Source organism: Cnephaeus nilssonii (assembly GCF_951640355.1).
Source record: "Cnephaeus nilssonii genome assembly, chromosome: 9".
Classification (NCBI taxonomy): Eukaryota; Metazoa; Chordata; class Mammalia; order Chiroptera; family Vespertilionidae; genus Cnephaeus; species Cnephaeus nilssonii.
The window spans coordinates 12,323,921-12,337,781 of NC_137080.1; the positions used below are offsets into that span (position 1 = coordinate 12,323,921).

Genomic DNA, 13,861 nt, shown 5'->3' on the forward strand with positions numbered 1-13,861 from the left:
GTTTATGGCAGAGATTCATTCATCTAAGCAGAATGAAAGAAGGAGTGAATTAATACTTAACCTTTAAATTCAACCCATTTTCTCAGTTACCTTTCTATCGCCCCCACTTCAGGTTGGAGTGGAATACTCAGCCTCTCTGGACAACTACAATTCTGTGCAAAGACCAACTGGAGAAATGACTGCCTGATCTCAGTTCTCCCATAACAAGCATTTGAGAACTAAAATACAGTATTTTTAAAATTAGGTGATTCTATCTTTCAGTCACTTGAATTGATAAATCACAAATACATCTGGTTAAATTGCCCTTTTCTGACTTGTAATTCAGGTATCATAATGATGCTTCTGTCTAATTATGTGCTTTAAATATAATCAACATTTTAAGAACTAGAGTTCAACACAAGAGCAAAGGCGGCATGCAGGATGTGTTAAGGGTTCTCACGTTAAGTTATGTATGTTTGGGGTTGTATTCAGATTTGTGAGGTTCCTAGGTAAGTGATCTCCTTTTTCTTTCATAGAATATATTTAATCTTTAACACTTTTATTAGTACCAGGAATAAATAATAATTTAAAAAATTTGCTCTAGGAAAATTTTGCAGTTTTTGTTAGAATTAATTTGTTTATATGAAAAGGTGCTCAATATCACTAATCATCATGGAAATGCAAATCAAAACCACAATGAGGTATCACCTCACACCTTTAGGATGGCTATTATCAAAAAGACAAGAGACTAAGTGTTAACAAGAATGTAGAGACAGAAAAACCCTGTGCACTGCTGGTGAGAATGTAAATTGGTGCACTCACAATGGAAAACAGTACGGAGGTTCCTCAAAAAATTAAAAATAGAACTACCATATGATCCAGCAATTTCCCTTGTGGGGACTTATCCAAAGAGGCGGGGACCACTAATCTGAAAAGATATGTACGTGCCCCTTTTTAATGAAGCATTATTTACAATAGCTAAGAGATGGAAGCAACCTAAATGTTCATCAATGGATGAATAGCTAAAGAAAATGTGGTACATACAGGGTGGGACAAAAGTAGGTTACAGCTGTGAGTATGCGAAACACAGTTTATTCTTGTATTATTATTTATTAATTTTTATATTATTTTTCATACAAACAACTATAAACCTACTTTTGCCCCACCCTATATACAATGTAATATTTTCCAGGCATAACAAAGAATAAAACCTTGCCATTGTGACAACATGGTTGAATCTTAGAGGGCATTATGCTCAATGAAATAAGTCAGACAAAGACAAATACCATATGATCTCACTTATATGTAGAATCTTTAAAAACAAAAAACTCATGGATACAGAGAATAGATTGGAGGTGGTTCCCAGAGGCGAGGGGCTAGAGGCCCGTATTATAAGTTTGAAAGCTGCTAAGAGTGTAAATCTTAAAAGTTCTCATCACAGAAAAACATCAGATGTAAATTAAACTACACTTACTGTGGTGATCATTTTGCAATATATAAATATATAAAATCCTTATGTTATACACCTGAAACTGACATGTCAATTATATCTCAATTAAAAGAACGAAAAAACAAAACAAAACAAAAAAACTGAGGCCCAGGGATATTGAATCATCTAGGTTCTGAATTTGACAGAACAGAAACAAATCCAAGACCTCATATTCCCAAAATTAATGTTCTATGATAACAAGCCAGATCCTATGTTTCTGTTTCAAGTTTTTCTAGAGTTGGTATTTTATTTTTATGTCCATTGCACAAACGAGAAGTAAACACCAAGTTTTTCATATTAGTCAGCCTCAAATGTTTTTGAAGTTTAGTCTATCAATGCAATAGTTTGGGCATTTACAGCATCTAGGCTTACTTTGCTTTTAGGCAAAAGCAGAAGCAAAACAGGCTGAGCCTATGGACACATTGCCATCTGCTCACTGCGCGTGTGCTATTACTGTACTCACAGCCTCCACTGGAGGGAAGCAAATGCTAGATTTTGAGCCTTACCTGCATTGGTGTTTCACTTTCTTGTGGAAACTCTTCAAGTTGCTGCTGTTGCCACGGAGCTAAACTGTAAGAGTCTTCCGTACTTCTGCCTTCCAAAGGGTTTGTCCGCAACTGCTCTGTCAGCCACATCTGTGTCCTCACAGAAGGCTGAATGGGAACTCCACCTACTGCCTGTTGGCCAAGCATTAAATATTTTGGAGGTTCAAAAGCCTCTGAACTTGTCATATTGGGCTTGCTTTCAGGTAAGGCACTATATGTCATGTCCAAGGCCTGTCTCCTAAGAGCGGAAGAAGAAGCTCTAAAATCCTCTTTGCTACAGCTCTCAAATTTATATTTACAGTCCAGAGTTGATGATCGTTTTTTATTTATTTCCTTGTCCTCTAGTTTAAGCATCTCCATGCTATCATGTAAGCAGCTGGGCCCAATCGTCCTTAGTTGTGATGTTAAAGCCTTGCCTCTCCCTGGCTTTTCCAGACCACTCCTTGACTCTTCTGTGTGTGCAGCAGCACCCTGACTGCAGTTATCCGGGGCAGTGAGTTTGGATAAAGATGACCATTTCCGGAGGGGCCGGAAGTCCTTCATGTCTAGTGAAGAGTCCTGCTCCCCCTTACTGTGGCTTCCCAATGTTTGCAGGAGGCTTGTAGTCCATTTTGAGCCATCTGATGTCAATGACTCCCTGTGTTTGGAAACGGAAGCGCTGGAGTGAGACGGCATGACATGGGCAGTAGGAAGAGTAACCAATGATCGGCTAGACTTAAAAGTTAATGTGCCACTTGAAGTTGAGTGATCTGGAAAGAGAAAAGAATTTCAAATTAGTGTAATTAACAGGAAAAAAGAGGCAAAATGCTAAAGGCCAAAACAAAACTCTGCACAAGCTTCCCAGCACTTTTTGAGAGGCACTTTATCAAAACAAGGAAGTAATTAGTATTACTGTTATTATTCCTTTAAGTTTATCTGAAACAGTTCAAGCTTTCAAACGTTCTTTTCTAAAAGTTAATTCATAACAAAATGTATGCCCATTTACCATCTACTGAGATATGTTATATTCATCCCATTTAATCTAAGTGTTGTGCCTTTAAAAGAAAAATGCAGCTCCCCACTGACAGGTCTTACTCATAAGCCAGCACTGACAACTCAGACACAACTCTATCAGAAAATTGTATTTTTCATCATTTTTCCTAAACTGTGAAAATCTGTGCCAAATCTGAGCATTTTAGTGCTTTCCCCAAACTCTAATTCAAATCAGAAATATGGGTAAAGGAATTCCTGCAATATCTATATATATAAAAGCCTAAGTTTCCGTCTGACAGTCCGACCAATAGCTACGAAGTGTACTGACCACCAGGGGGCAGACGCTCAACACAGGAGCTGCTGAGCTGCAGTGACTTGGCAGCTGTGATTCTTGGGTGATGCACCCAGAACCAAAAAGGAGGGAGCCTGATTCCAGGGTGCGTCACCCAAGAACTGCCCTCTTGCAATCTGGGACCCCTCGAGGGGTGTCAGAGAGCCAGTTTTGGCCTGATCCCTGCAGGCCAGGCCAAGGGACCCACTGGTGCACAAATCCGTGCACCCGGCCTCTACTTAGAAAATAATCAGAAAGTGTTCCAGCAACGTATCTGCAGATACAGAATAGTTCTTATGGTCCCAGTCTTCCCTAATGGCATCATCAATGATTTATTTCCCAAACTAGAACTCTTGTTTGGTTCCTATCTTTCTCTGCACATTCACTTCCAAAATGATTACACAGCTACTGCCTTAGATGGGCCTTCACATAGTATTATCCTACACACAGGAACAGTTTTAGTAGACTCTATGTAAGCCCAAAGAACGAATAAGTGCCTCTATACTCAATGAACTTACCATCAAGTGCCAAATAATCATCATACTTGCCAAATTAAAAGCAAAGATTATAACTTTTACCAGAGGATATCTATAAAGGGGATAGCAATGTGAAGTGTGGGGGTAGAGGAGGTGATTGGTAAAAAGCAACTTTCACAATTTAGTCTATATTTTTCCATAACTGTTTGACTCATACTAGAATATATTTAAATATTACTTCTGAGCTCTTACATTGTTTTAAAGAAATAAAGTAATGGGGAAAGAAATGTTGAAAAATTCGTAAGAAAATTCAGATAAAAGAACCAAGCAGACTAATTCAAAAATGGAATGCCAGTAGGTCTTTGCATGGAATTTATTAACCTGGAGATGAAGAGGGAAAATATTATGATGGAGGAATATAAGCAGAAATATTATAGTGGACATTTATCATACTCAAGCTTCTCTCATCAGCTTCTGCAGAATCTTTTACACTCAGGAAAATTTATACCTTGTAAGCCTAAACTCCCAAAATAAATTTTAGACCTCAAATTACCAACATATACCCTGCAACTATGATGCATATCTTCGGAAGCATGTGCACAAGGTTTCAGTTTGGAAGGGAGTCACATGAGAAAAAGGGCTGACTCCCTGTGGAGCTACCGTTTGGGGCTGGCACAGGCAAGGGCAGAGGCACAGCCGTCCACAGTGGCGGCAGCAGAGGTGGCAGGCCACGTTCCAGCCCAGAGGTGGCAGCAGGTGGGCAGCAGTGGCGGTTTCCTCCAGCACTTGGTGGCACAGGAGAGGGACAGTTCTCAGAGGTGATTTGGGGCATATTACCTGCAAGCTTAACCTTAACCCTGGTTCTCCAGCTCTCCCCAAAATTCTGTGAGGTAACAAATACCATGACATAAACTCCTCATCTGCTGTTCAATCAGACAGTCAGCTTTTCTGCTGATTAGAATACTAATTGATCCAAGTAAAAAGCCAGAAAACGTGGTTCGAAAAGAAGGAAAACAAATGATCCCATTTATAAGCAGTATGGAGTAGTGTCAAGAAAAGTTGCTCTAGACAATTCTTGAAAGGTAAAGGTGGAGCAGAGTTGTACAGGTCTTCAAAGGCTCTCAAAGGAAAGAGCCTGGCCTTAACCTCCACGCATAACAGTCACCTCATCAATGAGGACTCAATACACATGAAAGACTCAAAAAAAGAACTGGCACAAAGCAAGATGTATGACACCTTTGAAAAGCTAGAAGTAAATGTTATTTTCAATGTAACAGACAAAAGGCTAAATGTGTAGACTACACAAAGAACTAAACAAATAAACAAAAACAACCTAACAACCAAATTTTAAAATAGGCGAAGGAAATCAGTAAGCAAATCACCAAACAAGAAATGTTCCTTCAATGATAGGAACATAAATTGTTATAGCTTTTGGAAGAAGAGGGGCAATCTATATAGATATATAATTTAAAACATGCAAACATATAAGTGAATATATATAAACACAATTTTATATATTCATGAGCAGAGAAATTGTCTGAAGGAATATACCCAAAACTTAACAAAGGTAACCCCTGCATAGTGTAACAGATCAATGCTTTCCAATTTTACTTTATACAAAGTCTTGTTATAATTTCTTTTCAAGAGCATTACCATTTAGTCAAACTTCTGCAACAAGGTTCTGTTTTGTGTCCTCAAAGAGTGTGAAATATCTCAAAGAACACTGTTCTAAAGTATGAATAATATATCAGGTGACTGACTGGCTCACTTTCCATGTCACAGCTGAAACCTCTGAGAGCAGAGATCAGCAGTCTTTGCAGCTACTTATATCTATTTGTCTCTCTTTGGTGGCTCATTATTTCCCACCTGCAGAGAAAATCAACAATTGGTGATAAAAAAAACAACAACACAATTCCACATCAGGCTAACATTTACTTCTACAAATCTGAAAACAATTCAAACTTTTGAAAAATTTTTATTTATTTATTAAATTTATTGGGATGATGACACTGGTTACCATGAACATATAGGTTTCAGGTCTGGGTTTCTATGTTATAAGATTTGTATATTTCACCGTGTGTGCCCACCATCCAGAGTCAAGTCTTCTGTCACCATTTATTAGGACCCTCTTCTCCCCCAACCCCTAATAATTCAAACTTGAGCATACAAAACAAGGTACCTGGCATGTAGAGCCTACTCCAAGAGATTGTGATTCAGGTAAAGTAGAGAGGGGGTCCAGGAAATAACACTTTTTAAGAAGGGACTCTGCTGTTCTATTCACTACAACATTACTGCACCTGGGTCTAATTCCAGTTCTAAAGCCTTCAAGTGGAATATCCTAAGTTCAACCATCACCAACATCTAAGTTCTAATGTAAAATCTGATTTCCTGTGACATTCAGAATTCATTACTGTCAAAACAAAGGATTAAAGCTTAGGCCATTCACATACATACGCACATGAATACACATGTACACACACAACATGAATTAAGGAATTAAAAATTTGACAAGATGAGTATCTGAAAAAGGACCATTATATCTTAGAGATGAGTCCAGAAAATATTAATTTTAACACTTTAAAAATGTTATCTTGGCCCAATAAAACACAGTCAATTGGAGGTAGGCAGATGCAATGCAATTCCTAATGTGCTTTTATTATACAATCTAATTGTAGCCACAAATCCCAAATGCAAATTATTACAATGGCATCTAGCCCACATGTAAGTTACAACAATGAAATCTGAAACCAGCAGAGGGCAGTTCTTTTAAAAGCCAGAGGCAAGGTTTATAACATTCATAGAGAGCAGAGAAGAGCTAATGGTTTCAGACAGATGTCAGTTTGTGAGGGAAACTCTAAGAGGACATTGCTGCAATCTGATAATGCAAGTGAATTATATTTAAGACTAGAGGCCCAGTGCACGAAATTCGTGCACGGGGGTGTGTGTCCCTCAGCTCAGCCTACACCCTCTCCAATCTGGGACCCCTCAAGGGATGTCCAACTGCCCATTTAGGAACAGGCAGTTGGACATCCCTCTCACAATCCAGGACTGCTGGCTCCCAACTGCTTGCCTGCCTGCTTGCCTGATTGCCCCCTAACTGCCCTCCCCTGAAGGCCTGGTTGCCCCCAACTGCCCTCCCCTGCTGGGCCTGTCACCCCTAACTTCCCTCCCTTGCCAGCCTGGTCACCCCTAACTGCCCTCCCTTGCTGGCCCAATTGCCCTCAACTGCCCACCCTTGCTGGCCTGGTTGCCCACAACTGCCCTCCCCTGCCAGCCATCTTGTGGCAGCCATCTTTGACCACATGGGGCGGCCATCTTTGACCACATGGGGGCAGCCATCTTGTGTGAGGGTGTGAGGGTCAATTTGCATATTACCTCTTTATTATATAGGAGGATAACATATTCTGAACTCTGAAGAAAATCCCAGCCTCCTGTTTTACTCGCATGTTAGTCATACCTGGCAATAGATAAATACATTGACTGTGTCTTCTCTCTTTTTAGGGAGAGGCCATCTCTCTGCTCTCTCCTTCTTAAAGTAAAAAGGAATAAGACCACACCCTCCAAACCTAGAGTATAACAATAAATCATGAGTCTTTACAGTTAAAAGAAAAAGTAATCAGGAAACTATACAACCCTGTATTAAAATATTCTGATTTTAAATGTAACAGCTTAATGTATTTATCAGTCAATAGTAAATATTATATTTCATATTTTTAAACAAAAATGTTAATAACTCTAACCCAAAGTCAGTAATTCAATTTTATACAACACCATGATACTTTTTTCCTCCCCTACTACTGCCACAATCATATGAGGGAAAGACAGTTTTTTAATGCTACATGTAACCTCATTCTTCTTTAAAAACAAACAAACCAAATGCACATTTCTAAGCATTCACTATATTTTTAGGTATATATTTTAACATATTCTAAACTACACTCTAGTAGGAAAAGGGCTATCTACAGAATCTTAATGATAATCAACCAAAGACTCTCTGAGGACTGTATTATGTGCAAGGCACTGTGCTAGGTAGAAAAGATGATGCAAACATATTCACAATAATAATGTGAATACAGTTCTACCCCTAAGGGTTTACGATTTCACTGTTACACACGCAGCTGCAGAGCAGGGCTAGTTTATCATAAGGAAACTACAAAACACCAGACCACGAGAAGTGAGCCAGAGAAAAGGCAGGCTATTCATAAAAGAACTCTCAGAATGACAGCCAAATGCTCAACTGCAATAATGGAATCCAGAACACAGTGAAATAATACCTTCAAAGGGTTAGAGTGAATAACTGGCACCCAAGAATTGTTTGGAAATGTGTGCTATCATTCAAGATTGAGGGCAAAATATATTTTCAGCTAAGCAAAAATGGAGCTTTTCACCACAGACTCACTAAAAGAACTACTAAAATCTCCCTAGTTTCTTTCAAGAAGAAGCCCTGAATTGTAAAAAGGAATGAATTTTTTTAAAGTAAAATTACAATTAAATTTTTAAAACTAAGGACAATGATTGCATAAGTCAATAAAAACAATACCAAATTTGTAGGTTTAAAAAAAGATAAAAACAAAATATTTGACAACTACGATATACAACTCAAAACAAAGGTGGATCAGCATTCCAGTGTTTAAAAGTCTTTGTATTTGTGAGAGAAGGAAAGAGATTCTAACCACCATTATAGATAGACAAATTAGGGATGCATATTATAACTTCTACAGTAACAACTAAAAAAATAGGTAGAGCTAGTATAGCTGTACTAACACCAGAAAAAATAATAAAGTTGGACCCCTACTTTTTGCCATCCACATGTATTAACTCAAAATGAATCACAGCCTAAATATAAACCTTTCAGAAGGAACCATAGGTGCAAATCTTCATGGCAGGCAGTGGTTTCTTTGCTACAGCACCAAAATCCCAAGCAACAAAAGAAAAAGTTCAAGACATCATCAAAATCTTAAAAATTTTTGCTGCAAATGAGACCAGCAAGAAAGTAAAAAGACAACTCATAGAATGGAAGAAAATGTTTGTAAATCATGTATCTAATAGGGACTTGTATCTAAATTATATAAATAACTTTTGCAACTCAATAATAAAAATATAAATGACCCAATGTAAAAATGGGTGCAGAATCTGAATAGACATTTCTCCAAAGATACACAAATGGCCTTATTAAAGCATATGAAAAGATGCTCGGTATCATTAGGTCATCAGGGAAATGCAAATTAAAACCACAATGAGACACCACAACACACCCACTAAGATGGCTATCATCAAAATGAAAGATGTGTTGGTAAGGATATGGAGAAACTGAACTGTTCATACAATGCTGGAGAGAATGTGTAAAATGGTGTCCCTGCTTAGGAAACAGGTTGGCAGTTCCTCAAAAAGGTTAAACATGGAGTTATACCGTATGACCCAGCAATTCCACTCCTGGGTATAAACCCAAGAGAAATAAAACCATATTTAGAGGGGCCTTATTCCTAATAGCCAAAAGTCAAAACAATCCAATGTCCATCAACTGATGAACAGATAAACAACAGAATATAGTATATGGCAAAAAAAAAAAAGATGTGAAGCACTAATACATATGACAATATTAATGAATCTTGAAAACATGGTAAGAGAAAATCAGTCCTTCACTAAGGAAATTAAATAATCCCATTTATATGAAACTAGAGGCCGGATGCATGAAATTTGTGCAAGAGTAGGCCTTCCTTCCCCTGGCTGCCGACACCGGCTTCCCTCTGGCACCTGGGATCCAGGCTTCCCTCTGGCACCCGGGACCCAGGCTTCCCTTGCACCCTGGCTTCATCCGGAAGGTCGTCCGGTCTAATTAGCATATTATGCTTTTATTATTATAGACTAGAGGCCCGGCGCACAAAATTTGTGCATAGGTAAGGGTCCCTAGGCCTGACCGGCGATCAGGGCCAATCTGTGGGGACCCCCACTGGCACCCGCCTGGCTGGCCTGGGGCCTGCAGCTGGGGCAGCTCCTGAATTGGAGCGTCTGCCCCCTGGTGGTCAGTGCATGTCATAGCAACTGGTCGTTCCGCCATTTGTTCCGCTGTTCAGTTGATTTGCATATTAGGCTTTTATTATATAGGATGTCCAGAACAAAGAAATATATAGAGATAGAAAAAGTAGTGGTTACTTAGGGCTAGAAGGAAAGATGGAGAGTGACAACTAATGGATTTCTTTTAGGGAGGCTAAAAATGTTCTAAAATAGGATTGCGGTAATAGTTTCACAATTCTGAGAACATATTAAAAAGCATTAAATTGTATACTTTAAAGGGTGAACTGTGTGGTATGTGAATTATATATCAATAAAGCTATATTTTTTAAAGATAGAGTTTATAATTTCTAATAGACTAGAAAAAATGACATGAAGAAAAGTCAATCAAAAGAAGGCAAGAAAGATGAAAAAAATGAGAAAAAGCAGAAAGAGTATATAACATGATTTTTTAAACATAATCATTACAGTAAGTGAAAATTCACTCAAAAAACAAAATTGTCCAAATAATTTTTTTAATCCAGCTAAATGTTTACAAAAGATACACCTAAAATATTAGGTCCTATTTTGGCATTATTGTATCTGTAGAGTCTGAGAATGATTGGAAAAAAATAAATCATACAAAAATAATGGTTAAGAACATTAGGAAAACTATATGCCAGGTATCAATATTATAAAAAGCATGCTTTCTTGAACCGCTTACTTTTATTCTTTACATTTAAAGATAGAAACTTCTGTTTCCCAAAAGCCAAATGTATGGCCTATTATCCACTGTGCATGATTAGTAACAGTGTGCAATTTTGTGTAAATCTTAGTTCTCATTGTGTTACTGCCTAATCATTATTATGTTTTCTTGTCTATTTTATATTTTTTCAATTGCATTTTGTTAAGCCACTTCAAATTCTATCAAAACCAAAAAAAATGAGTGAAAAGTTAAAAGTACTTGTTAAAAATAATTACAGAAGTCTACCATTCACAAATTAGATGCAGTATTTCTAATCTGCACCTAGATTATTGGCAATTTATTTAAAGGAAAATCTGAGAGATATAACTTAAAGAGGTCAACAATTCAAAGCTAAACTCATTTGAAAAGCTGGTCAGTAAAAACAGATCACTTTTTATTTACACAAAAACTTAAATATTTTTTCTTCAATAACTTAAAATTTCATAAAGTTGTACCCATTTTCTAAGATATCTCCCACTAATTTCAATTTAAGATTAAGTATCATCAAGCATTTTACTTGCAGAGAATCATAAGTATTTTCTCTCTTCTATAACAATTTTTACAAATCAAATATAACTCTATCTCTTAAATTATGAGATATGATTTTTGAAAATGCAAATTTTCTCAGAACAAAATTATTACTTAATGACTGAACAAACAAGAAATTATTTGGTCCTCTATTTACAAGTCTGAAGGGAAGTAGAGTCACTATCTCTTCCCTAAACGCATGGCTCATCACAGATCTCTAAAATGGACTAAATTCAGCTCAGCTGGTCAGGTACAGGCTTTCATATTCTATCAGCCAAGAAGCAAAATGATAGATAAAAAAATGAGTGAATGAATAAATAAATGGATATATGTATAACATTGTAGGTAACATGAATAGACAAAATATACCTCCAACAAACAATTTTAATTTCTGCAAACTTAAGAGAGCTATAATGCTCATTTCATTTTAAGCAATAATGTAGACTACCAAAAAATTAAGTAGAAATAGAGGGCAAGTGAAAAGGGTTATTTGGTTTGAAATAAAATGTAAATCATAATTATTTTTAATACTGCCTTGAAATTATTTGATTTCATAAGCAAAAAAGTATTCTGTGCATAACCTTTGACCTATTCCATATGCAAATGAAGAACTAAAGTCCATAAAGGTTAAATTACTTGACAAAGTACAAATCTCAAAATAGAATCCTGGTCTCCTGTTTCTCAATCTAATATTACCCAAATGCTCCTACACTATACTCCTTGGAGCTGCTCCCCTCCTGCATCTCCCTTCTGATACAGATATCTAACATAGTAGGGCTAAGGGCAGAGCTTTGGATTGATTTGAAGAATCTTAGCTCTACCACTTGAACAGCAGTGTATTCCCAGACAGGTTATCGTCATGCTGAATATTAATTTTTCATCAGTAAGTAAAATGAAAATAATTATATTTTACCTCAGAAGGATTTCTATAAAGAAAAATAGTTTAAATCATGTATAAAATAAAAAGCATAATATTGTAAAAATTTATGGTTTTTTTTGTTAAGTGAAAGCCAAATAACCAACTAATCCACTGTAATATCTGGAAGTCATGTTATTTAAGTATCCATTATCAGAGTCCTAGAAGTTTCACAACTATAAACTTTCAAAAACAATTTTACTCACCAATGAACTGACCACTAATAAAATAAGGATAACAGGTTAGAGAATGGTCTAAGTATCATTTAGTTTACCTATAATACGGTATATAATTGTTCCTAACATCTAACTGTAACAATCATGTAAACTTCTTATCATAATGCCTTTTACCTGGTAAGTTCTCAATGTTACTATTATAATTAAAAGGTTAAGAGGACCTGAGGGTAAGCAGAGAATAACTGAAATAAGATTTGTGCTATAATTGTAATTGTATAAATTTGATGTTGTATACATTTGGGTTCATCATTTTATCTTATTTCTACTATTTCATGTTTGAAATTTTCTGTTAAAAAAGGGGGGGGGAGAAAGAAAAACAAAGAATAAAAACAAGAGGATATTTTACATTAAGATGAGGTGTTTTAGAAAAACTATCTGGCAAAATAAACTAATAAAACCTAATCACTGTAATATACAAGCAAAGGAGAGAGAGAGCCCTGGGGAACTTTTATGAAGTCACCCAGAATTCGTGGTTGCCTGGAACTTAGGGAAAGGTGGTATTGGTGGATGATGGCTAAGAGAAGTAGACTACTCTCCCTGCCCCCACCCCCCCCGTCCCGCTTTGCCCTGCCAGTCCTAACTTACTTTTTGGGGCCTCGGCTTAAATATCACTTCTACCAAGGGTCCTTCCCCTCATCTACTGGGTTTAGGTATGTCACCTACCCTGGCACTTCACCTGTCATACTGCTCATCATATTTGATGATTTCCTGTCTGTCTTCTCCACTTTATATATCCAATGAACAAGGAAAATGTCTGTTTAATTCTAACCCCTAGTACAGTATCTGACACCTAACACACTCAATAAATACTGGCTACGTGAATAAATAAATGATTGAACAAGTCCTTATCTTAAAAGACCTTAGTTTCTCCATAAGATAAAAACAATGCACTATATGGTGACTTTTCTGCCTTTTCTTCCTTTATGATCTATATTCACAGGATGACCTCAAAATTTATATTATTCAATGGCCCTATTATTTCTTAGTAGAAACAACTAATGAAGATATGATTAAATTGAAGTCCATTTTTATCAGTCCCTCCTATTTGAAATAAATGAGGTTAATTAGATAAGAAAATTATCTCCAATACAAATTAGCAGCTGGAAATTAACAAAAAAATATTTAACTCTATCTGTACCTTTTTTTAAGAAACATATGTAAATATGCTTGAAAATTAGCCCAAACAGACGGTTAGGAGCTACATTTAAGAACTCAGATGTTGTGAGATAAAAGAACTGCCTGAGAGCCTGCCTCTCTGCCATGTGATACGGGAGAGAAAGCCTGTCTGGTAGAAGGCTTCAGAGCCAAGCCTAAGGCAAAACTAAGTTCTTTTTTTTTTTTGGTCTCAGGGTCCTATGCTCCACTCCTGGTTTCCTCTGCTTCTCCCTTAATCACTCAACTCTGGCACTACATCTATAGGTTATGCCCTAACAACATATGCTGCATACTTCAAAAACAACTCCCTCTCAAACGCATTTCTGTGGCAACAACAGCTATTAACATGGCCTTCAGGTCTTGGCAAAGAAAAACCTAAGAAGAAACTGGTGATCTGCTGATGTGGCTTATGTTACAATTTGGTAGGCTTGCAGATGCATCCAGCCTCATGTCACAGATCTATTTCCTGCCGACCTGGAACTTGACACCTCATGAACA

General features: G+C 37.0%; 1 protein-coding gene across 1 annotated transcript in view; it reads right to left on the reverse strand.

Moving 5' to 3' along the window:
- The window catches only part of CEP85L (centrosomal protein 85L), an 84,698-nt gene that overhangs the window by 55,329 nt on the left and 15,508 nt on the right, over window positions 1–13,861 (reverse strand). Inside the window, exon 3 of the mRNA XM_079781490.1 lies at window positions 1,975–2,762. Coding sequence (XP_079637616.1) covers window positions 1,975–2,762 — 788 coding nt within the window. The remainder of the gene's footprint in view (window positions 1–1,974; window positions 2,763–13,861) is intronic.